The sequence below is a fragment of the Malaclemys terrapin genome, chromosome 2 (genome assembly GCF_027887155.1).
Source record: "Malaclemys terrapin pileata isolate rMalTer1 chromosome 2, rMalTer1.hap1, whole genome shotgun sequence".
Lineage (NCBI taxonomy): Eukaryota > Metazoa > Chordata > Testudines > Emydidae > Malaclemys > Malaclemys terrapin.
The window spans coordinates 178,228,665-178,253,858 of NC_071506.1; the positions used below are offsets into that span (position 1 = coordinate 178,228,665).

A 25,194-nucleotide genomic window follows, 5' to 3' on the forward strand; every position below is an offset into this window, starting at 1 on the left:
GAACTTGTTTTTCTATAATACTCTAGAAATAAAAACTAGGGGGTGGATTGTGGTTTCCAAAGCAGTGTAAAGAATGTGACTGCAACCATTGATATAAATAACATAAGGGGGCAAGATTAGCGATTGTGGGCTTGATCCTGCATTTTACTCATACGTATAAAACCGATATCTCCAATGGGGGCTACTCAGATGAACAGAAAATAAAGAATAGGTCCCATGGCAAACTTCTGTCTAGTTTTGCAATTATGTTTGTTTATGCAGTCTCACAATATACGGTAATCTTGCAACTATGCATTTCATAATCCTCTTCCCTTTGTTTGCTCTCCCTTAGTAAGTGAATATTTTCTTTCAGGCCATCTAGAGAGAATCCTGAAGAGATTAAAATGGCCACAGAGTGAGATTTACACCATCTTGCACCTGATCAACATGAAGTTGTCACACTCTTCTACCTGGATAGAGTTCAGAACAGTCGTGGCCTTCTGTCCCTCTTCCAGCTGTGCCTAGTGACAGCTCATAGTGAAGCACAGTTTAAAACAAACCCTCACATCTGCTGGCCTTACATTATTAAGCACTTTGCCTTTGCAACAGAGACTGTCTGCTTCCCATCACTTTGCATATTAACACATAGACTTAAAGTTCAGATGCCTTGTATGTAGATTTTTTTTCTTCATACAAAGATCTTAAGAAGGACAAGTAATATCCACTGAATCAAGGTTGCCATCTGCTGAAATGACTAACTTGGCTTTTATTTCTTTGGATGTTTGCATTATTAGACTTATAGTAATTTTAAACAAGTTAAACCCCCAAGTCTTTTGTTGATGAAATCTTTAGTTGATCTAAGGGTGTATTTACTTGTAGAGATGCTAAAACTTTTAAAGGTGTGAAGCACCTGCTATTAAAAAGAAAATATAGTATAATTATCTGCTGCTTCTCAAAGCATTTCTTTTGAGAGGTGTGACAGTCACCATTCAATTAATAACACTTGAAGCTTATTTATGGTACACTAATAGTGTTTATACTGTCAGGGAGTGATGCTTCCACTTGCAGATTGTGTTAAGTATCGGTTATCCTCACGTGGAATAGGAGTATTTGTAAAAACAGTTTAATCCTTGAGTTCACTTTTGCAGTTAAACTTAGTTCTGTTTTGGTTTATTGATAAAGCTTAATTTAATGCACCAGGGTCTCAGTAAGATGATGTACACGAAGTCCCAATGGATTCTTGCCAAATTTAACCAAAGGACTTAAATATTTCCAGGCAGAAGTAATATTGGATTACCATATCTAATTACAGTATTTGGAAGATGCTGAATGATTGTGTTCGCACAATTTTTTTTTATTCTCATTTATTGAGAAATCATAATCAAGAAGGTGAGAGATGATGGGGGAAGGGGAAAAGCACAAGACAAGCAGAGATCTCAAATTCCTAAAATGTCGTCTTGTCCTGGGCACCAAATTGAAGTACACTAGAGCTTTTTTTTTCTTTTTTCTTTTTCTTTTCCCTTCCCCCAAACTGTAGTTGGCTTTAAATTGCAGTTTTAGTGGCACTGAAGGCTTTTCATACCTTGGTTATTGATGCAGGTTTGAAATAGTGGTTTATTGGCACCAAAAAAGTAATTAAATTATTTTTGTGTAAGTTCTTAGACTCAAAAGACGGATACAGCGAGCAAAAATTTTTACCCCAAATACTTGGTCAAAGAATACACTCAGATCATCAGGCACCAGGTACAATAAATAAGCTGCTATGTAGGTGATATGGTTTTCTTTTCTTTTTTTAATACCAGAGCAAAACCATTCAATTCCTGATTGACTCTACCTTGAATTTATGACAGGGTTTCTTCTTCTCTGATTTATACAAAATACAGGCCATGTCTTGCACTTCAGCTCTCCTTGCATTATAAAACAGCTATAGTACAAATCTGTCCATATCATAGACCCAAGTGAGAGAGGTTGTTATAGATCGCTACTAGTTTTTTGATGTGACTGTACATGTATTTATAGATAATATTTCTAAGACTGGATCCTTTGTGCCCTATGTATTGCAGTGTTTTGAGATCAGTTCAGTGTGCTGCAATGCATGGGCACAATATGTGTAGTTCTGGATGGAGTAACTGCCCTAACTTTGAATTTCCTTGCTTCTGTGGAACAAAGTTAGACCCTTTACATTATTCAACATCATTTTGTTTCATAAATGACAATTATAGAAAAAGTCAGGATCTCACTAAGAGTATCAATATTCCTGTAGTATACAGACCAGTATATGAATGATAGACTCATGGAAATTGCTACGTTCTGTTATGTTAGTGTATGCTACCATGCTGAGCAGCATTGCATATCTGTTTTGGTTAATCAGGTCATGGTGTACCCAGGCAACTTTTGAAAAGGGTTGTCACTTGAGAGAAAAATGCTTAAAATATATACAATTAACAAGAATCCATAAGCTTTAATATTTTTACACTTTTCTCTTCCTGCTTTTTGCTCACTATTAAAGATTGTGTTAAGTGTTTTCTACATTAGATAGCATGTTCACATCTAACCTGATCTTTCATAACCTTGTATTACTGAATTTGTGATGTCAGTCATTTCCATGCTACCAGATAGTGTTGTCATAAACAAAGGCTGATTTCTTTACTATAATCACAGAGAAGAATCGCTGCTATGGGAGGAGAGTTCTTTTTCAAACACAAGTATCTTCAATAATAGCAAAAAAAAATTAATAAACTGAGAAGACATGTTGTTGCTATTTTGAAATGTTCCTTTCCCAATGTGAAAAAAATCAATCAGTGTGTATAGCATTGATACGATACGCATTGTCTATTTGTTTTTATGCATGCGGTTTTTTTTAAAACAAATACTTGAGGCTTCCAGTCTCCAACGTCAACTAATATTTGCCATTAATAACACAATAAAGCTGTAAATCCACAGTAAACCTAGATTTAAGATCCCAGACTTTGTGCCATGTCTATATCTGAGGAATAAAGACTGTGTCTCATGTCCCTTTGAGGCATGAGGCTCAATGACCATATAGTAATGAGTCAACTCTGCTTTTAAAATTACCATGTCAAAATACTCAATCACCCACATGCTTACTTAACAAATGTAAAAAATCAGAAACTTTACATATCGATGCCTTATGGAAAAGTATGTTTTTAACGGAATGTTTGTTAGTGTTCAAAAAATAAATTGTCACTAGGATCTAATGACCTGCACATTTTCATTTTTAACATCCATTTTCATTTCTGGAAACATACATCTGAAATGGGTTTTTTTAATCAACTTTCCAGCAACTTAAAAATTACCAAACTAATTTTATCCATGTTGTTCTTTTAAAAAAGGGGAGCAAAGGGGATGGGAAGAAAAAACAATTCTGAATATGATACTTTGTATGAAAAGAAACATCTTTGAGTAATTTTTAACATAGTTATCGATCCCAGGAAAAATGATTTATAGACCCTTCTTTGTGCAGTGGCATTCTGAATAGGGCCCTCCCTCTACGCCATATTTATAGCCTCTATCACAATGAGGCTTGATTTAGAATAATAGTCAAAGTAAACACTGTGTGTGCAAGTACAAAATCAGTCATGTTAATGAGTTGTTAAAGGAATGCTTATATTTTTATTGGTTGTCATGAGATGGTACTCAGCAATGAAATAATGATGACAACATAAGGTGTGTCAGCCATGATGCTGTCATGTTTTTTCTAGCACATTAGGTTTATCCTAAGTACAAAGTTATCAATAGCTCTATGGTACTAATGGTTTTTAGCATACATTTCAGTAGATTTATTTCCTCCTTTTTTTATTAAATTGGAGTGTTTAGGCACATGAATTTTAGTTAATGATTATTGGATTAGGAAACAGTAATATTTTACAAAACTGCAGACTGCAATAAAAAAAATTGTAGAAAATTTTACTGCTGTCTCCAGTGTTAGCATTTAGTATGTTTATCTTAATTTCCAAAAAAAAAGTTAATATGGCAAAAATGTTAAATCCTCTATTAAAAAGACGGAGCCTAAATTCAACAGTAACACCTTTGTAAAAAATGTAAACGAAAATTTGGTCCACAGTTAGGGTTAAACTCTTCATCTCCTTAAAAAAAAAAAATTGCTGCAGTGCTAATCCCTAGCAGTAGGGTCACTAGACTACTTATAAGGCTGTCTCCCCAGTAGACTTAATACAGTGAGGCTGGAAGGACACCATGATGCAAGTGTCCAAGATGGCACTTCACGTCCCTGAGTGGCAGAATGGCCCACCATTGCCTTCATACATATATAGACTGTTTGTATTGTGTGTGATATGTCTGCTTAGGTGCAGACACTCTCACTCCAGAGCACAATGCTGGACTTATGGTAACTACTGTGAATATAGACTATACTTTTTTTAATACATTTGCATTAAAGATGTGTATTTTTTTAAATTAAAGTTAGAAGACTTTATGGTTAATATCGACGACAACATTTAATTTTCTGTAGACCGTTTCAGGGAAGCCTGTAGTCTTAAAAGAAAGAATAATGGTTTCCACTCTTCTAGTTACAGTTGACATGCCTTAAACCTACAGATGGATCTTCTCCAGAACTCACTTCTCTTATTTGGTTTCTTATATGAGAATAAAAACAGTATTTTCTCTTCCTCTTTGGGCACTCCAGTGAATTACAGAATGTAACAATGCAATTCCCCTTTCATTCCCAAGTTTTCTGTGAAATAAAATAGCCTATAGTTTTTAAAGTCATGTGGATTTAATCAATCGGGCATTGTTTCTTACTGTCAGTTTTAGTCAGGTTCCTTCATGCTTTATGATGAATGTGTACAAGTATTTTATGAAGGTAAAGCAGGTATTTTATGAAGCGTGAAAAATGAGCTAAGTGTTTTTAAAAATCAGAAGTAATGAGGATATTCAAGGATTCCACATTAGGTTTTTTTAAGTGTATACATATGAACATAGTCTGCTTTTCTTCAAATTATTTGTAACTGACAAACTTTCTTTTGTGATTCCTAGGAATAAAATGTGTTGCCAGTGTATATAGTAGAGAGAAACATTTTCTGGAACGGTCTATGTATGGCATACAATAAATAGGTAAAGAGCCTGGGGAGAAACTAGCAAATATCTGATCAAGTGACTAAATAAACTGTTCTGATGTAATAGCGGTACAAAACTAGTCAACACCAGTCTTTCTAGTAACAGCTCAAGAACCAGAATTTAGAGCCTATTGGTCCTGAAAGTAGTTGCACTGGTCCACCAGAGCACTTCTAGCCTTAATAGGTCATGAAATATCAGGCTTTCAAATCCCCAAATGTTGTTACTCTTTTTTCCTCCCTCACTTATAGAATGACATTTTAGTATCTGGTATTTATGAATTACTAGAATTGGAGATTATTGCTTTATGCCTTTTGTAAAATAGGTTCCAAGATTCAGAGGGTATGCTGCTACAGCAGTCGGTCTGACTCAGGAAAGCATTTCTCTCTAGAGCAAATCCCATTGAAGTCTGTATTAAAGCCATGTGTGTGTTTCAGTGCTGCCCTAAATAGTGATGGACTTAAGCACATGCTTAAGTGCTTATATTCTAGTACTGAAGATGGCAGCATTTAGAATCATGTTGGAATTAAAGCAGGTGGAAGAGGAAAATAGATCTGACACCTTTCCAGTGGAATACCGCATTCATTTTATGGTTCGGATGGGTTTTCAGTATGTTGAATTTAAAACTGTTGTTGTTTTACTGAGTCCAGTCTTGTGTGTGTGTGGGGGGGGGGGGAGGTTGTTTTTGGTGTTTTGTTTTAGTCACTGGATGAGGGTGAACTATAACAAGTCTTAGACTTCTAGTAAAAGTAATTTTCATTCCCTGCACAAGGCTTTGACATAGTCACAATGTAACAGCAGGATACAGAGTTACATCAGAACAAAAGTCTGTTCAATGAAAAAACAAATTGACATCCAGGCCTTAGTGCTGGAATAATAAATAAAACCACCACAGTTGGCCTCTTTGCTGCTCGTCTCAGCCCAGAGCACCTCTCTTCTAGAAGTACCTTGTCAAAGCAGTGTCAGTGAAGATTATTGCTTTCTTACTGCTCATGACTGACTTGCTCTGGGGATGGATGTCTTCAGTGTCGTCAGTCTGATTTATTTCACATGCATTAAATTCAGTCAAATGTTCACCTTTTTAAAAATGTAATAAAATGTTACTCTGCAGCATTCAGTGAAAGTTAAGACTTTTTTTTGTTTTTGTTTTTGAACTGAGTAAGAGCTAAGCAATTAGCATATATGTACTCACCAATATTTGGTGTTTTGAAAGGAGGGCAGCATAACTTCTTTTCTGTATATGTTAGTTTGGCTAAAACTAAATCCAAAGAAACTGTATAATATTGGATTCTAAGACTAGTTTGGTTAATGTCACCACAGATGTGTTGAATTACAAAGAATCGGTTATTGTGCCTGACTTGAGGTGTGCACTCCAATTTTAAGTTATTTGTGGGATTTGGAGAAGGAACTTCTACTGCCCATTGTCGTGACAAATTTGTGTGTAAATTAACGTGATACATCGTCAGAATAAGAATTGCATTCCAAAGTAATAATACCTGAACTGGTAATTTATAATTGTTACTGCGTGTATAATAGTTTGAAAAGATAACCCCTGTGCCTGTCTATGGTGGAACAACAGAAATATCAGTTGCTATTGGTAAGAACTCTTGAACTGACTGAATAATTATTTAAAAACTTAATTTATTTTTGACTACTCAGAACATTTTGTTTCCTAGCAAATAGGTTTCCTGTAGCAGCTATTAAAAGCTTTTAACACAGTATTGTATGCGCGTCATAGTCCTTTGTAAACATAATGTTTAATATGTTTTGAAATAAAAATCTGCGCTGAATGTTTAAAAAAAAGTCTGGATCTTTGTTAATGGTTGAATAAAAGCATAGTTGAACTGAATAAGCATAATGGTAAATTTGAGTGGATTCCTGGATGTAATTGTCCAAATAGGTACAGTACAGTAACTACTGGATGCCCTGGAGACTAATAGTTGATGCTTAGCAGCAGTTCATGCTCTCTCTAATGGTGTTTTCAGTATGATTTCTTATAGGGAACAGAAATTATAGTAAACTGGTATCACAAAGCACAATTTTAGAGCATTTCAAATGACCATAAAACAGAAATGGTCAAATACAGCCTTTTGCGGTTGTTCTCATCTTTAAAACAGATGTGAAGGCTGAAGTTTAAGCTTGCAGTATTCCAACTTGGTAAGGCCAGTAGTGTATGGTTATATGTATTTGATACAGACCTTTTTAGCAAATGTAACATCTTCCAATTAAGCTGTCTTCAAAAGGTTCCCAAATTACAGTATGCCGTGAACAGAGTAGTGTGCTCAGTTACTGAGAAGACCTTAAAATGATTTTTTCAGATGACTAAAACCAGTCTATTATTTTCTCGTATGTGTCCATGCGAGGGAAGTGTCCACGATCAGTGCTAACCCATCGCCTTTTATTTAGGAACCAGTACAAATAAATGTTTGTATTCAATAATCAAAAGTATACTATGCTATTGTGAGACCTCTTATTTATATTACATTTTGGAACCAGGTTCTATAGGAAGTGGATCACAACCTGTGAACCCAAGGTGTTTTTTGCTGGTTGGAGGGCAATTTGCTAATATAACCAGAGGGATTTACTGACTCAGTAGTTCACACTATAGTAAATTATACCACAGATTAATTTGGCCCAGTTGACAACCAGCCTTTTGGTGCCAAAGGAGTATGATCAACTCTGGATACGTGTGACCAAAATATTCAAGAGGAAGACCCACTACTGAGGAATTTGTCAAATGCTGAAAATATTTGGTGCATCAGAAGATCTCCTTGAACCATATCTCTTTTCAATGACCTATCTTTTGTATTTGCTCTGCATACTGTAATTTCTAACTTAAAATAAAAATTGTTCTCAAGGAAAATCTCACCCAAAAGCTATTTGAGCTGACAGCATTGAGCTAAATTATGTAATGAAAATGGGAAAAGTGTGCCAAATGTAGCTTATTGTTGAATTACATCATCTTTTTAAAAGATACAAGTAGTTAAGTTGGTACGTTCTTATTGGGCACCAGTCCTTTTTACAGTTACCGTATAAGGACCTAACACTTGAGAATCCTAAAAAGTCTTCTACTGACAATGGCTGTCCACACAGCCAGCATTGCATTTATTCAATATGCTTTTGAAATTATCTACGACTGGGGTGTAATAAAGTTGAACATTCAGTGTAAATGTCAGAGTAAATTTTTAAAGCGGAGCAACTCCTAAGTCTAATGGCTTTAGCGGCAGGTTCTACAAGAACAAAAATTGCAGCTTTCAAAACATGTTTCTCCCTGGTTCTTGGTGAAGGTGGACACTAAAGAAGGTTGTAGGGCAGTTTTTGCCCCAAGTTGCACCATTCTCAACCCTTTTGAAGTGATTGTTGCATCGGGGGTAAATCAGAACAAAATTCCATGAGAACAATCTCCTCATCTGTCACCTTCTCTAAAGATGTCCCCATCTCAGAGATCTGCAGAGTGGCGACAGGGGCATCAGTCCACGCCTTTGCAGAACATTATGTGATCACCGGGGACTCTGCCTCTGATGCCATCTTTGGTTCCACAATACTAGACCAACCCAACTCCTAAGTCCCAGTCTCTAAGGGGGTTACTGCTCGGGAGTCGCCTATAGTGGAGCACCCATAGCGACACTACTCAAAGGGCTGGTCTACACTGGGGGGGGCGGGGGGATCGATCTAAGATACGCAACTTCAGCTACGTGAATAGCGTAGCTGAAGTTGAAGTATCTTACATTGATTTACCTCGGGTCCTCACGGCGCAGGATCGACAGCCGCGGCTCCCCCATTGACTCCACTACTGCCTCTCGCTCTGGTGGAGTTCCGGAGTCGATGGGGACCTAGACGAAACGTGATAAATCATTCCCCGATCGATTACTACCCGCCAATACAGCGGGTAGGGAAGACATACCCAAAGAAGAAGTTAACTTGTGCGGTAACAATGGTTCTTTGAGATGTGTGTCCCTATGTGTTCTCCACTGCCTGCCCTCCTCCCCTCTACTTCAGAGTTCTTGATATGACTCTGTGGTAGAGCAGAAACTAAGGGGAGTTAGCCCACGTGCTCTGGCTAGCCTCGTGGTGCGGCACAAGGGGAGAGAGCATGTGCAGACCCAACAGACACTGCTATCAAAGATCTCCAATCAGCAGCTCAGGGATGCAGACACACATGCAGAGGAGCACCCACAGGGGGACACATCTCTCGAAGAACCATCGTTGCACAAGGTGAGTAACTTCTTTCCTTTGGACTGTAGATGACATTAAACTGGGAGGAGTGGTAGATATGCTGGAGGGTAGGGATAGTATACAGAGGGACCTAGACAAATTAGAGGATTGGGCCCAAAGAAATCTGATGGGGTTCAACAAGGACAAGTACAGAGTCCTGCACTTAGGACGGAAGAATCCCATGCATTGCTACAGACTAGGGACCGAATGGCTAGGCAGCAGTTCTGCAGTAAAGAACCTAGGGGATACAGTGGACGAGAAGCTGGATACGAGTCAACAGTATGCCCTTGTTGCCAAGAAGGCTAACGGCGTTTTGGGCTGTATAAGTAGGAGCATTGCCAGCAGATCAAGGGACATGATCATTCCCCTCTATTCAGCACTGGTGAGGCCTCAGCTGGAGTACTGTGTCCAGTTTTGGGCCCCACACTACAAGAAGGATGTGGAAAAATTGGAGAGAGTCCAACGGAGGGCAACAAAAATGATTAGGGGGCTGGAGCACATGATTTATGAGAGGCTGAGGGAACTGGGATTATTTAGTCTGCAGAAGAGAAGAATGCGGGGAGGGGATTTGATAGCTGCTTTCAACTACCTGAAAGGAGGTTCCCAAGAAGATGAATCTAGACTGTTCTCAGTGGTAGCAGATGACAGAACAAGGAGTAATGGTCTCAAATTGCAGTGGGGGAGGTTTAGGTTGGATATTAGGAAAATCTTTTTCACTAGGAGGGTGGTGAAGCACTGGAATGGATTATCTAGGGAGGTGGTGGAATCTCCTTCCTTAGAGGTTTTTAAATTCAGGCTTGATGAAACCCTGGCTGGGATGATTTAGTTGGGGATTGGTCCTGCTTTGAGCTGGGGGTTGAACTAGATGACCTCCTGAGGTCCTTTCCATCACTGATATTCTATCATTCTGTGTGTGTAGTTTAAGAAGCCAGAAGAAGGGGAAAAAAGGAGGCAGGGCACTGCAGAGGCAGCCCTGACTACTAGGGGGTGCTCGGAAAGCAGTTGACCCTATTACACCATAATATGCATTTTAGAAATAGTGTAATCATGTAATTATATTACTAAGGAGGAAGAAATAAGTTTGCCCATTGAACCTTAATTTTGTTGTTCCTGACTTCCAGGTTGACTTTATTAATGTAGTCATTTGGAGTTCTCGGTTCTATACAAAATTGCTGTTTTGAAGAGTTCAGTTTTCACATTAATAATAATAAATCTGTCCTTTTTATTGTGATTTGACTACAGTTTAATGAACACATTAAAATGTAATTTTAATTATTTTGTAGTAGTGCCTAGATGCCCCCATGAGGCTGAAGGTTTGTTGTACTAGAAACTGTACAAACACATAGGTGAACATGGTCCCTGCACCAAAGAAAGTTATTTCCTGGCTTGAGTCACCTGGCTATGGTCAGAGTTGCAAAGATTATAGTCTGTCACATGTTGGATGGCCACAATTACACTACTGAGTGGCAGCTCTGCTATAGTTAACATTTAGAGTTACTTATTTTTAAAACATTGACTTTTTAAGGTGCTCTAAAATCCACCTGCTTATTCAGTTTGTCTTGCAATTTGCTGTGCCTTGTGGTGGTGGTGGAGGGGGGTTGCTTCTAGAGGAAAGGGGAGGTTAGATGAGTGTAGGGGAATGTGGGGAGGCAAGGAAGGGGTCAGAGTTGTTCAGTGGAGGATATAGGGAAGGGCTTCAGCTCTGCCCCCAAAACTTCCTACAATTCTATTCCTCCCATTATTGTCCCACATTCAAAACCTGATCCTGCAGCACTGAGACCAGGATGGGGAGCTGGGAACTGGCCTGTTCCATGCATGCCATAGCCTCACAGACACTTTCCATCCCACCATCAACCTCAGCCTAGATCAATCCACACAAGCGGTCCATTTCCTGGACACTACTGTGCTAATAAGCGATGGTCACATCAATACCACCCTATACCGGAAACCTACTGACCGCTACACTTACCTACATGCCTCCAGCTTCCATCCAGGACACACCACACGATCCATTGTCTACAGCCAAGCTCTAAGATATAACTGCATTTGCTCCAATCCCTCGGATAGAGACAAGCACCTACAAGATCTCTATCAAGCATTCTTAAAACTACAATACCCACCTGCTGAAGTGAAAAAACAGATTGACAGAGCCAGACGAGTACCCAGAAGTCACCTCCTACAAGACAGGCCCAACAAAGAAAATAACAGAACACCACTAGCTGTCACCTTCAGCCCCCAACTAAAACCTCTCCAGCGCATCATCAGAGATCTACAACCTATCCTGAAAGATGATCCTTTACTCTCACAGATCTTGGGAGACAGACCTGTCCTCGCTTACAGACAACCCCCCAACCTAAAGCAAATACTCACCAGCAACCACACATCACTGAACAAAACCACTAACCCAGGAACCTATCCTTGTAACAAACCCCGATGCCAACTCTGTCCACATATCTATTCAAGTGACATCATCATAGGACCTAATCACATCAGCCATACCATCAGGGGCTCGTTCACCTGCACATCTACCAATGTGATCTATGCCATCATGTGCCAGCAATGCCCCTCTGCCATGTACATTGGCCAAACCGGACAGTCTCTACGCAAAAGAATTAATGGACACAAATCTGACATCAGGAATCAAAATACTCAAAAACCAGTGGGAGAACACTTTAACCTGTCTGGTCATTCAGTGACAGACCTGCGGGTGGCTATATTACAACAGAAAAACTTCAAAAACAGACTCCAAAGAGAGACTGCAGAGCTAGAATTGATATGCAAACTAGACACAATTAACTCCGGTTTGAATAAGGACTGGGAATGGCTGAGCCATTACAAACGTTGACTATCTCCCCTTGTAAGTACTCTCACACTTCTTATCACACTGTCTGTACTCGGCTAGCTTGATTATCACTTCAAAAGTTTTTTTTTTTTTTTTTTTTCTTAATTAATTGGCCTCTCAGAGTTAGTAAGACAACTCCCACCTGTTTATGCTCTCTGTATGTGTGTATATATATCTCCTCATTATATGTTCCATTCTATATGCATCCGAAGAAGTGGGCTGTAGTCCACGAAAGCTTATGCTCTAATAAATTTGTTAGTCTCTAAGGTGCCACAAGTACTCCTGTTCTTCTTTTTACAGACACTGAAATCACAGGAGAGGAAAGAAAACGCCCACTGAAATGAATGGAGCAGTTCACACTTCTGAGAGCTATTGTTGTAGGCTATACTCTTTTGCCTGGGGTGATCTTATTCAGCAGAGAACATTGCATTCCACTTCTCTGAACCTTAAATGCTGCAGATGGTCATATAGAGCCCCTTCTCCATACACTAGGCCAAATCTGGCATAAGGACTCTCTATTTCCATGCACCTACCCCTTCCTACCTTGAACTGGTGTACGCACTCCTCAGAGTCCCATGACTTTCCCACTTCTACATGGCCTTTCCTAGTTTATCATGGGCATGAACTGGTGAAGATGAGGGTGGATCTGGTGTGTGTGTTGCATTACTATAACTCTTTGTTCCCTGGTTTTCAGATGTTTGAGTGTAGCCGAATGTCCCATTCGGGAAGGACAATCAGGGCAGGGAAGGGCAGGATCTTGACAAAGGGCCGTCAGGGCCGATGATCAGTGTGACACAGCACCCCATACTCTTTACAGTGATATGGTATGATTCTGACATAATTATGTACTTTATGCAAGAGGGGTCATGTGAGATGCCATTGACAAGGTTATTTGCTGAATATGGTTATCCTAGTCGTATGCATGTATCATTTTTGTATCTGAAGTTCTGAATATTGACTATATATCTGTATTTCAAAATGTAGTTACACCTGGGGAATGTCATTATACAAGATGCTTTCATTCTCAATAGCTGGGTGGGGAAGGGCCTATTATAGGGAATGGGCCATTAGGAAAATAGGCCTTAGAAGAAGCTTATCTCCCACCTGGGGAGCCTTTCTGAGAATGCTACAGACAGCCTCCAAGTAATGGCTGCTATGACTCTACAGAGACATGTCTCTAGATTCCACCTTGGGATGTCAGTGTTTTTCCACAGACTGGTCTGGGAACCAAGCTTTGGAAAAAAAATGGTTCCCACCATATGCAAAAGCTATATAAGGCAGGGAGTGACATTGGTGGTTCTTCACTCCCCACACAAGAAGACTCCTGGAAATTCCTGAGGAACAAAGACTGAAGTGGGGGAAGTGCTGGACCCAGGCTAAAGGGATTTTTAGCCTGTGAATGGAACACCTGGGGATTCCAAACTGTAAGCAAGTGCAGCTTGTCCCTTAAGAACCTGCAGCCTCCTTGTATCCTCTCTTAGGGGGTGAAAATTTGCTACTTCCATCCAATCTATTTAGTATATTTTGGTTGATTTGCTAGATAATCTCCTTTGATCTGTTTGCCATCACTTATTAATCTATCTTTTGTGGTTAATAAATTTGTTTTTGCTTTATCTAAACCAGTGTGTGGGGATCATAACTCTGGCAGAAAGCTGTTGCATATTCCTCTCCACATTGAGGGAGGGGGCACATTTTATGAGCTTATGCTGTACAGTTTCCTGTGCAGCGCAAGACGGTGTAATTTTGGGTTTATACTCCAGAGGGGGGGAGTGCCTGGGGAGTTGCCTTGCTATGCAGGGGCTGGTCAAAGCTCCTGCGTGTAACTGCAGCTGGGTGTGTCCCTTCCTGTATGCAGGCTGGTGAAAATGCAAGCCTGGAGGGCTTTGGCGCTTGTCACAGCAGTACAGTGTAAGCGGCAGCCCAGGCTGCTGGGTCAGGGGGCTCAGTGGTACCCCAGTTCCAAGTGGCACCCCAGGGGGAACCCGTCACAGTCAGAATAGTGTCAGATCTGAAGCTGAAAGTAGCAATGGAATTTATAGTCAAGTTCCAGACGGGTTAATGCCAAGGATCAGAGTCTCAATTGGGTTTCAGGTCTGGGTCAGGAAGCAAGGTCCAAAGCAAGATGAGGTCGAAGCCAGGAGTTCAAGTGCAAGAATGGTCATGGCAACTACAGAAGATCCACATTGTTACCTGGACACTTCCTGGAATGCCCCTTGGGTTTATATAGGGCGGGGAGCCAATCAGGAGGCTAATCATAGAATCATAGAATACCCGGGTTGGAAGGGACCTCAGGAGATCATCTAGTCCAACTCCCTGCTCAAAGCAGGACCAATTCCCAACTAAATCATCCCAGCCAAGGCTTTGTCAAGCCTGACCTTAAAAACCTCCAAGGAAGGAGACTCCACCACCTCCCTAGGTAACGCATTCCAGTGCTTCACCACCCTCCTAATGAAATAGTTTTTCCTAATATCCAACCTGGACCTCCCCCACTGCAACTTGAGACCATTGCTCCCTGTTCTGTCATCTGCCACCACTGAGAACAGCCGAGCTCCATCCTCTTTGGGATGCCTGTCAGACCCCTTGAGGTGGGACTTCCCATTGTCTGTGTCTGCAGTAGGTAGTGGAGCACAAGAGAAACATAACCAATTCCATGTCCAGGACTGTATCCCCAAGGGGGATGTTTGTGTTGCAGTGAGAGCAGTGTGTAAATTGGTGAGAAGAGTGTTAGAGGCAAAGTTTGGAGAAAGTAGGACACGGGTTTGGAAGAAAATCTCCTGCTATAAAAATTGTTTAAACTCTAGAGCCAAGTTTGGATCCCAAGTTTATTAAAGAAAACTTTTTGGATGCATTCCTGACCAAGAAAAGTGCTGAAACAGTAACTGAGTTTTCTTAAAAGGGGCTTGAGTATTGAACCTAGTTAAATTTAGAGAGCTTCAATTCCTGTTGAAATGTTTGGGTAAAGGAATTGAACCATGATACAGCTCTGACATCAGATTTATTGTTTGCTCCGGGGTTTTTTGCCCCTCTTGAGTTACAACTTTACATAGCTCTGGTTTATTATTTTAGAGACAAACTCTGACTCTACTCCATAACTTGGCATGGGTCATTGGCATGAATCAAGTGTTGTTCTAGCCAGAGATTTTCAGGAACTGGGACAACTGTAGGAAGCTTCTGAATAGTCCAGAGATTAGTAGATTGCCAACATCAAATAACTCCCTGTGTGTAGTTCCACATAGCCGAGGACTGGAATTTAATCAATGATTTTTTTCCTTATTAAAAAAAGTCGCTTAAAGGGGATAACTGATGCTAGACTGTAGTTGCTATTCTCTTGTAATAACTACAGTTGTGTTCAGTTGCTACTCATGTAAGATATATTTGCCCACTGACTGTAAACAACAAGAAAAATACAATTTTACATAGAAACTCATTTTAAATTAGGTTTATTTTCTTTGATAAAATGTCCATAATTTTCACTTTGGTTGACAATTGTCAGTAATGATGTCATAATAGTCCTAATTCATGGGAAGTTAAATTTTTCCTTTGAAATGGTAATAGTTAATATCAGTTCTTCTTCGAGTGATTGTTCATGTGTATTCCACAATAGGTGTGTGTGCTTGCCATGTACACTGGTGCTGGAAGTTTTTCCCCTAGCAGTACCTGTAGTTGAAGTAGTTTAGTGCACCCGGGTCGGGGCATGCCCTGTGCCCCAGACTTAGTCATGCAACACTTGTAGGTGGCCGATGCCAGTGAGTGAGCTGCATGTGGACTGTTTACACTGTTTGGGGGAAATCTATCTCAGCGATTGCGGCAAGATTTGCAGGTCTTTCAAGCCTCGGGCCAAGAGAGAAGGGGACATTCGGCTCCGGGCTATCCTGATCAAGTCAGCATTGACCCCAACTTTGGTGCATCGCTCCGAGTCAGCACCAGGTACCGCACTGTCGGTACGCGTTGACCCCTGGGTGCCATCTACCAGTCAGCACCACTCCCCATCCGCAGGGTACGCCAAGAAGGCTAAAAAGAGGCCTTCGCCACTGCAGCACCAGAGCAAGACCAGGGGAGAGGCTAGATCCATGTTGGGCAGTCCTTGGTCCCCATTGGCCTCCGACTCGGGTCGAGCGGAGTAGCCCGGTCCATTTGGACCAGGCTTCCCCAGATGTCCAAATACCCTCCAAGCCGGAGGCCCTGCAAGCAGCCGGGGAAGTTATGTCCTGCCGGTACCAGGGGCACTGCCAATGCTGGCTCCCTGGTCCAGAGGCAAGTCGCCACTGGGATCTCTGCAGTCACACACACACAACCCCACTCGATACCATTCGTGGTTGAGGGAATGTTCCTGACACCATTTGCCGCTCAATGACCGCCCCGTGTGTAGTCCACACTGGTCACAGATGACACCTACCAGGTTGTCTAGCTGGGTTCCAATTGATGGGCTCCAGGCACTGCTCCGCCTCAAGGAGTGGAGACTGAGACAGACAACACAGAAGGCCCTCATCTCCGAGGGGCTACTGTAGCCAATTGCGACACGGACGTCGACGCCATTCCTATTCGTTGTCTCGCTCCAGGACCCTGCCACAACAGATGCAGTGGCACCAGCCTCCTTGGCCAGCACCGTATACCAGTGGGCCCCATGGCCACTGATGCAGCCCCCAGTGGGATCTCGCTCGGTGGCCGGAGCCTCTGAACGGCCATTTGCCTCTCTTTCTCAGCCTCCTAGGAAGGAGTCAGTGGGACGTGCATCTTCGGTTCCGTGCCCGGAGGGCAACCAAGTGTGGGACTCCCAGTACTGGTGGGTACGCAGAGTACCGCGCCCACCTCCTCACCCTCCCTTGATGAGGTGATTACGGACCCTCCTCCCCATGTCCCGCAGGAGGACTCTAAAGCCCACCTTAATAATAGACCTTCAATAGGGTTTATTGAAAAAGATGGCTTCCTTGCCCCATCTCCAAGAAGGCTGAATGGAAGTACTTTGTGCCCACCAAGGGGCATGAATACCTGTACACTTACCCAGCCCCCAACTCCCTGGTGGTCGAGTCGGTCAACCACAGGGAGCGGCAGGGCCAACCAGCCCCTACTCTAAAAAATAAAGACTCAAGGAGGATGGACTTATGTGGGAGAGAGGTCTATTTGTCCTCGAGTTTCCAGTTACAGGTGGCAAACCATCAGGCTCTCCTGGGTCAGTATGAGTTCAATTTGTGGGGCTCTCTACCCAAATTTGAGGACTCCCTGCAGGAGCGTGACAGGAAGAAGTTCAAAGCTCTGGTGGAGGAGGGCACAGCGGCTGCCAGGGCAACCCTGCAGGCAGTGTTAGATGTAGTGGATACAGCTGCACAGTCCATGGCCTCCGCTGTGTCCATGAGGAGGGCATTGTGGCTCCTGCTATCTGGGTTGTCCAGTGAGGTGCAGAACTTCTTGCAGGACCTCCTGTTCGATGGCGAAGCCCTGTTTGTGAAACAGACGGCCGTGAAGCTGCATGGCCTGAGAGATTCCCTCACTATGCTTAAGACACTTGGCCTCTATATTCTGGCTCTGGCTAGACTTAAGTTTAAGCCGCAGAAGGTTCCCATCCAGACCACCCACTCTAAATATGAGCCCCTTTATAAAAAGTCGTGGGACTATAAGAAATGCCCACAGAGGCAGTCCTGGTCTGCCCCCCAGCCTGGGTCCTCCAAGGGTAAACAGGTGAGGAAATGTCAGTTTTGACAGGATGCCTGGGGGTGACCTACCAGTTCACACCAGGGATCCACCCGCAATAAAGCTTCCCTTCTCTGACTGGTTGTGTGCTTTTTCTCCCGGAGTGGTCGCAGCTGACCTTGGACCTATGGGTCCTCAACACCATTTCCCGGAGCTACACCCTCCAATTTACCTCTACCCCATCCACCCTCCGTCCTCGTCCCTCCTGGGGGACCCCTCTCACAAGGCCCTGCTTGAGCAGGAGGTAGGGCGGCTCCTTGGCTGAGGAGCGGTGGAAGTGGTGCCAGTGGAGTTCAAATGCAAGGGGTACTACTCCCACTATTTCCTTATCCCAGAGGACAAACGGGGGCTCAGGCCCATCCTGTACCTGCGAGGCCTGAACCAGCACATGGTAAAGCTCAAGTTTCGCATGGTCTTTCTGGACTCCATCCCCTCCCTGGATCCTGGGGACTGGTACGCTGCCCTCGATCTGCGGGACGCGTACTTCCACATTCATATATTTGAGGGGCACAGGCACTTCCTCCGTTTCATGGTTGGACAGGAGTACTACCAATTTATGGTCCTCCCATTTGGCCTGTCCACTGCTCCCAGGGTATTCACAAAGTGCATGTCTGTGTTGCGGCCTACCTCAGATGTCATGGGGTCCAGATCTTCCCCTATCTGGATGACTGGCTGACAAGGGCAGCTCCTGGTCGCAGGTGCGGGATCATGTGGCACTCCTCCTGTCCATATGTGCCACCTTGGGCCTGTTGGTGAACAACACCAAGTCCACATTAGTCCCGGTACAGCGCATAGAGTTTATCGGGGCAGTCCTGGATGTAACGTCGGCCAGGGCCTCCCTCCCACCAGACAGATTTGAGACCCTGAAAGGGCTCATCAATACAGTCACAAAGTTTCCTGTGACGACAGCCAGAGCATGTCTCCAGCTCCTGGGTCACGTGTCGGCTTGCACATATGTGGTTTGCCACGCCAGACTCAGGATGAGGCCCCTCCATCTCTGGTTGGCCTCGGTGTTCTCCCAGGTCAGAGACAGGAGATCGCCTCCCTACAATAGTAGTCTTCCCTGGGGGAACGTGCTCCGAGGGTCCCATTCAGGGGCAGGCCCCCATTGGTGGAACTGATCTCTAACACTTCAGACCTGGGGTGGGGAGCCCATGTGAGGGACGTTCAGACCCAAGGTCAGTGGTCTGTGCAGGACCTTGCCCTACATATAAATGTCAAGGAACTCAGGGTGGTCTGGCTGGCATGCGTGGCCTTCCGCTCGTACCTGGAGGGCAGAGTTCTCATGGACAACATGGCCTCAATGTTTTACATCAACAGGCAAGGTGGGGCCTTCTCTTCTGCCCTCTGCCAGGAAGCCCTCAGGCTGTGGGACTTCTGTATAGCCCACGACATTTGCCTACAGGCCTAGCATCTACGGGGCGCCCTGAACTCGCAGGCGGATCGCCTGAGTGGAGGCTTCTCCTCTCATCACGAGTAGTCTCTACACCCAGAGGTGGTGCACAGACTTTTCCAAGAGTGGGGAACTCCCCAGGTGGACCTGTTCATGACTCGGCAGAACCGCTGGTGTCCCTGGTTCTGATCCAGGGGGCAGTGAATGGGCACTATATCTGATGCCTTCCTCCTATCCTGGTCAGGTCAGCTTCTCTGTGCCTTCCCTCTGATCCCACTGATCGGCAAGGTCTGGAAAAGATAAAGATGGACAGGCCTCGGGTCCTCCTGATTGCCCCGGCATGGCCCACCATGGCCATTGCCATCCCGCCGGACCTGCTCTCCCAGGACCAGGGCCACCTCCACCAACCCCAACCTAGTGGTACTCCACCACATGGCGTGGCTGCTCAATGGTTAGGCCGGGAGGAAAGGACATGCTCGGAAGGGTTCAGCGCATCTTCTTGGAAAGCAGGCGACCCTCCACGCATCGAGCCTATTTGGCAAAGTGGTCTCAGTTTTCCAGATGGGCGACTGAGTGGGGCATTTCCCCTGTGGCTGCCCTGATCAAGCTTATTTTAGACTATCTCCTTCACCTTAAAGCCCAAGGCCTGGCGTTCTCGTCCGTCAAGGTGCACTTGGCGGCCATATCGGCCTTCTACCCGCCGGTGCAGGGGCACACAGTATTCTCCCATGCTATGACTAGCCGATTCCTTAAGGGTTTGGATCGTCTCTTCCCATACATTAGGCACCCAGTCCCGCAGTGGGACCTGAACTTCGTGCTGACCCGGTTAACGGGTCCCCCCTTTGAGCATTAGCTACATGCTCCTGGTCGAACTCTCATGGAAGGTAGCCTTTCTAGTGGCGATGATGTCTGCTAGATGGGTCTCGGAACTCAGGGCCCTGACCTCCAAGCCCCCATACACGGTGTTCCATAAGGATAAGGTTCAGCTCCATCCACATCCTTCATTCCTCCTGAAGGTGGTCTCCGCCTACCACATGGGTCAGGACATTTTCCTGCCGGTCCTCTGCCCCAAGCCCCATGCGTCCAGTGAGGAACACCGTCTCCACACGCTGGATGTGAGATGGGCTCTGGCCTTTTACCTGGAGTGGACTAAGCCGTTCAGGAAGTCTTCGCAGCTGTTTATCACCTCGGCTGAACACATGAGGGGTCGGCCGATCTCCACTCAGCGGCTCTCCAAATGGATCACCACCTGCATCCGTACCTGTTATGACCTGGCGGGAATCCCTCTGCCATCAATTGTGAGGGCACACTCGACTAGGGCACAAGCCTCGTCGGCTGCCTTTTTAGCCCATGTCCCCGTTCAGGACATTTGCAGGGCTGCCACATGGTCTTCAGTTCACATGTTCACCTTGCGTTATGCGATCATCTCCCAGACCAGGGAGGACACCGGGTTCGGCAGGGCTGTGCACCATCCCAAGTGATTGTGAACTCCTACCCATCTCCAACAGATATAGCTTGGAATCGCCTATTGTGGAATACATATGAGCAATCACTCGAAGAAGAAAAGACTGTTTCCTTTTCCGTAACTGGTGTTCCTTGAGATGTGTTGCTCATGTCTATTCCACACCCTGCCCTTCTTCCTCTGTTGGAGTTGTCTGGCAAGAAGGAACTGATGGTGGGGGGAGCATGCCGCACCCCTTATACTGCGCCATAGAGACGGCACTCCAGGGGTCAGTAGGGGTGCTCCCCTATGGGTACTACTAGGGGAAAAACTTCCAGCACCAGTGCATGTGGTGAGTACGCACACCTATTGTGGAATAGACATGAGCAACACATCTCGAAGACCACCAGTTACAGAAAAGGTAACTGTCTCTTACTCCACCTTTGCTCATTCAATAAATATAGGTTGATTTAGCCACACAAATCCCACTAATTTTAAGCGGAGGTGAAGGATAAATCCCTTAGCTGATCATGAAAATCTCAAGCATAGGGATGCCGCTGCCTACAGCAAGACTATTGAGATGGCAAAAAATTCCTCCTAGACACTCAGCATCAGCTTCTTGCTTGTCATCCCAAAAAGTCAGTGGTCTTAAGTGCTTAGAATATTTTGCCTTTGGATCATATCAAAACTTTTATGAATAAACATATATAATATGGTCATGACATATGTGGCTGCTGAGATGAATGCAACTGGGAGACTAAGGAAGCTTGCTTGCGGTGGAAGGCAAGGAGGTAGGATTGTGTAGTGGTGGTGGGTTTTTGTTTTTTCCTTTCCTTAACTTGCAGGTGCTCTACAAGGAAGAATCCACAATGGGAGGAAAATGGCATATCACCAATGCCACTGCTAGCTCTTCCTCTGCCTGCACCTGTTTGCTCCCCCTTCTTCCCTCCGACAGGCACCCTGACCTTGGAGACTTCCACCCAGGCCCTGGTCTAGACTTTCTGGGATTGTGGCCAGCATGTCCCTGCCAACATAAACCAGGCACGGGGAGCCACCTGATGTGAGACGTATCTGTTGGAGGAGTCCATGACGAAGCAGGCTAGAGAACTGCAGGAGGAGGTGATTCATCTGCATAGCATCTGGGAGCCCGAGGATTTGACTGACAGGATGCCTGTGGAAACCTCTTAGATGGAGAATGCTAGCTGACTACAGCAGCACCAGAGGAGGAAGGAGAACTGTCTGCTCTACAGGGAGGAGACTGGCTGCTGGCAACCTTGGGCAGTAGACAGTGCTTCTCTTTCCCCTCACCCTGCCTCTCCCGATTCCTCCCTTCATTGAGGTGAAGAACTAATATGCTGTACCGGTAACAGGAGGTGAGGAGCATATGAAGAAAAACTTTCAAACAATAAAGACAGTTAAGTACTGAAATAAGCTTCCAAGGAAGGTTGTGGAATCCCTATCAATGGAGGTTTTTAAGAACAGAACAGGTTGGAGGGAAACCCTTTTTAGCTGTAGCTGCTCTTGATATATCAAGATCTATCTCCAATTCCAGTTGCAATGACACAGTTTGACTGGATGAATCCTAGAATATCAGGGTTGGAAGAGACCTCAGGAGGTCATCTAGTCCAACCCCCTGCTCAAAGCATAGTTGCTGCCTCTGCCAGCCTCTTCCCTGCTTCCCTCCATGGAGCTGTCTCCAAGATTTCCTCTGCCTGCTGGACCTGCTGGAAGTGAGCTGGAAGTTCCCTGCAGACCTATTCCCTGCAGATCATTCTATACATTTTTTTTTTTTTTGGTGGTGATCTGTAGTGTGAATCTCATCTACACAGGATCTCTTGGGCCTGAATCCAGCCTGTTCTACTCTAATCTTTGCATCCACTGCTTCTTTTGTCCTGTGTAGTAATATGTTGCAGAGACCACGATCTTTGCATTGCTAAACTGAAATTAAAACTGAGAAAGATCAGCTTTAGCGAGAAAGCACCAAAGAAAATCACTAGTTCAAAACTAAAAACGAGTACTGTGAAAAATTCCAACTTGAATTAAGGAACAGGTCTGAAGCACTGCCAAAGGACTGACACACAGACTGGATCTGAGGAAAAGTGGGCATTGCTTAGAGACCATGTGATTCAAACTGCAGCAATCAGTTGGATGTCAACATAGATGGAGCAAGTAAACTGGATAAGCAGAGAGATGTGGTGTCTCACTGAGGGAGGAAAAATACTGAAACGGAAACTCCTTAATGATGAGACCAATGAAGTATGGGAAAAACCAAAGGAGGATTACATGAAAGCAGACAAAGTAGCATGTAGTGAAAAGCAGCTCAAGGTAAGATAAATGGAGATACGTTGAAGATCTAGTAACAGAAGCTGCTGCTATGATAGGAAACCATATAGCTATTCACCAAGTGACTAAAATTCTATGGGGAAATTTCAAAACAGGAAATGGGCCCAATACAAATCAAAGATGGAAAAATGCTTACAACTGGGGCAGAACAGAAAAATAGATGGGCAAAGAAGTCCTCAATAGACCCAGTCCTACCTCAGCACCAGACTTTGATGAAACATACAAATCCGATCAAATATGCATTAGAATGAAATAAAACATAGTGTGACTTCATGTCCTTTAAATCAAAGTTTCTTTGATACTTTGTCTACTGTTTACTAACACACAGCAAGTTTACATATTTTCTGTTTTGGTTGATAGAGAATTGTGTTGACATAACGTATTTAGAAGTCTGTAAGATTTTGAATTGGTATCAAGTAACATTTGGATTAAAAAATAGCACCGTGCAAAATCAATGCAACACAGTAAATGGATTAAAAACGGGCTGACTGATTGCTCTGAGTACATAATTGTAAATGGAGAAACCTTATCCCAAGGGAATATTTCTAGTGGGGATCCACAAAAATCTGTTCTTGGCCCAATGCTATTCAATATCTTTATCAGTGATCTGGAAGAAAATATAAATTAATTACTGGTAAAGTTTGCAGATAGAGCACTTGATGGAGATAAATAATTATAAAGATAGGTTAGTTCTACTGAGACCTCTGGATTGCTTGGTGAGCTGGTCTTATTTGAACAACATGCATTTTAGTACAGCCAAATGAAATATTATATATCTATGAACAAAGAACATAAGTTGCACTCAGATGATGAACTGTATTTTGCAACGCAGTGAAAGAAAAAGATTTAGGGGTCATAGTGCGTAACCATCTGAACATAAATTTGCAGATCCCACCCCATCTAACATCCCATCACAGGCCATTGGGCATATTTACCGCTAATAGTCAAAGATCAATAAATTGCCAAAATTAGGCTATTCCATCACACCATCCCCTCCATAAACATATCAATCTTAGTCTTGAAGCCAGATATGTCTTTTGCCCCCACTGCTCCCCTTGGAAGGCTGTTCCAGAATTTCACTCCTCTGATGGTTAGAAACCTTCATCTAATTTCAAGTCTAAACTTCCTGATGGCCAGTTTATATCCATTTGTTCTTGTGTCCACATTGGTACTGAGCTTAAATAATTCCTCTCCTTCCCTGGTATTTATTCCTCTGATATATTTATAGAGAGCAATATCTCCCCTCAGCCTTCTTTTGGTTAGGTTAAACAAGTGAAGCTCTTTGAGTCTCCTTTCATAAGACAGGTTTTCAATTCCTCAGATCATCCTAGTAGCCCTTCTCTGTACCTGTTCCAGTTTGAATTCATCCTTCTTAAACGTTGGAGACCAGAACTGCACACACTATTCCAGATGAGGTCTCACTAGTGCCTTGTATAACGGTACTAACACCTCCTTATCTCTACTGGAAATACCTCACCCGATGCATCCCAAGACCGCATTAGCTTTTTTCATGGCCATATCGCATTGGCGGGTCATAGTCATCCTGTGATCAACCAATACTCCAAGGTCCTTCTCCTCCTCTGTTACTTCCAACTGATGCGTGCCCAGCTTATAACAAAAATTCTTGTTATTAATCCCTAAATGCATGACCTTGCACTTCTCACTATTAAATTTCATCCTATTACTATTACTCCAGTTTACAAGGTTATCCAGATCTTCCTGTATGATATCCCAGTCCTTCTCTGTATTGACAATACCTCCGAGCTTTGTGTCATCCGCAGACTTTATTAGCACATTACCACTTTTTGTGCCAAGGTCAGTAATAAAAAGATTAAATAAGATTGGTCCCAAAACCGATTCCTGAGGAACTCCATTAGTAACCTCCCTCCAGCCTGACAGTTCACCTTTCAGTATGACCCATTGTAGTCTCCACTTTAATGAGTTCTTTATCCACTTTTCAATTTTCATATTGATCCCCATCTTTTCCAATTTAGCTAATAATTCTCCATGTGGAACCGTATCAAATGCCTTACTGAAATCAAAGGTAAAAAAAGTTCAATCTATTTAGTTTATCCAAGAAAAAGTTAAGGTGACTTGATCATGGTGTCTCTACCTACTAGAAGAAGAGCTTTCTGGTGGTAGAGCTCCCTTTAACATAGCGGGGGGGGGGGGGGGGAAAGGCCTAAGAAGATCCAAAAGATG

The 25,194-nt window shown here is 43.5% G+C and overlaps 1 protein-coding gene across 2 annotated transcripts in view; it reads left to right on the forward strand.

The window, feature by feature from the left end:
• Positions 1-6,922, forward strand: part of TMEM245 (transmembrane protein 245) — a 138,304-nt gene extending 131,382 nt beyond the window's left edge. For both annotated transcript variants that reach the window (XM_054018802.1, XM_054018803.1), the window contains one exon: positions 353-6,922. In XM_054018802.1, coding sequence (XP_053874777.1) covers positions 353-398 — 46 coding nt within the window. In that variant the 3' untranslated portion in view covers positions 399-6,922. The remainder of the gene's footprint in view (positions 1-352) is intronic.
• The last annotated feature ends 18,272 nt before the right edge of the window (positions 6,923-25,194 follow it).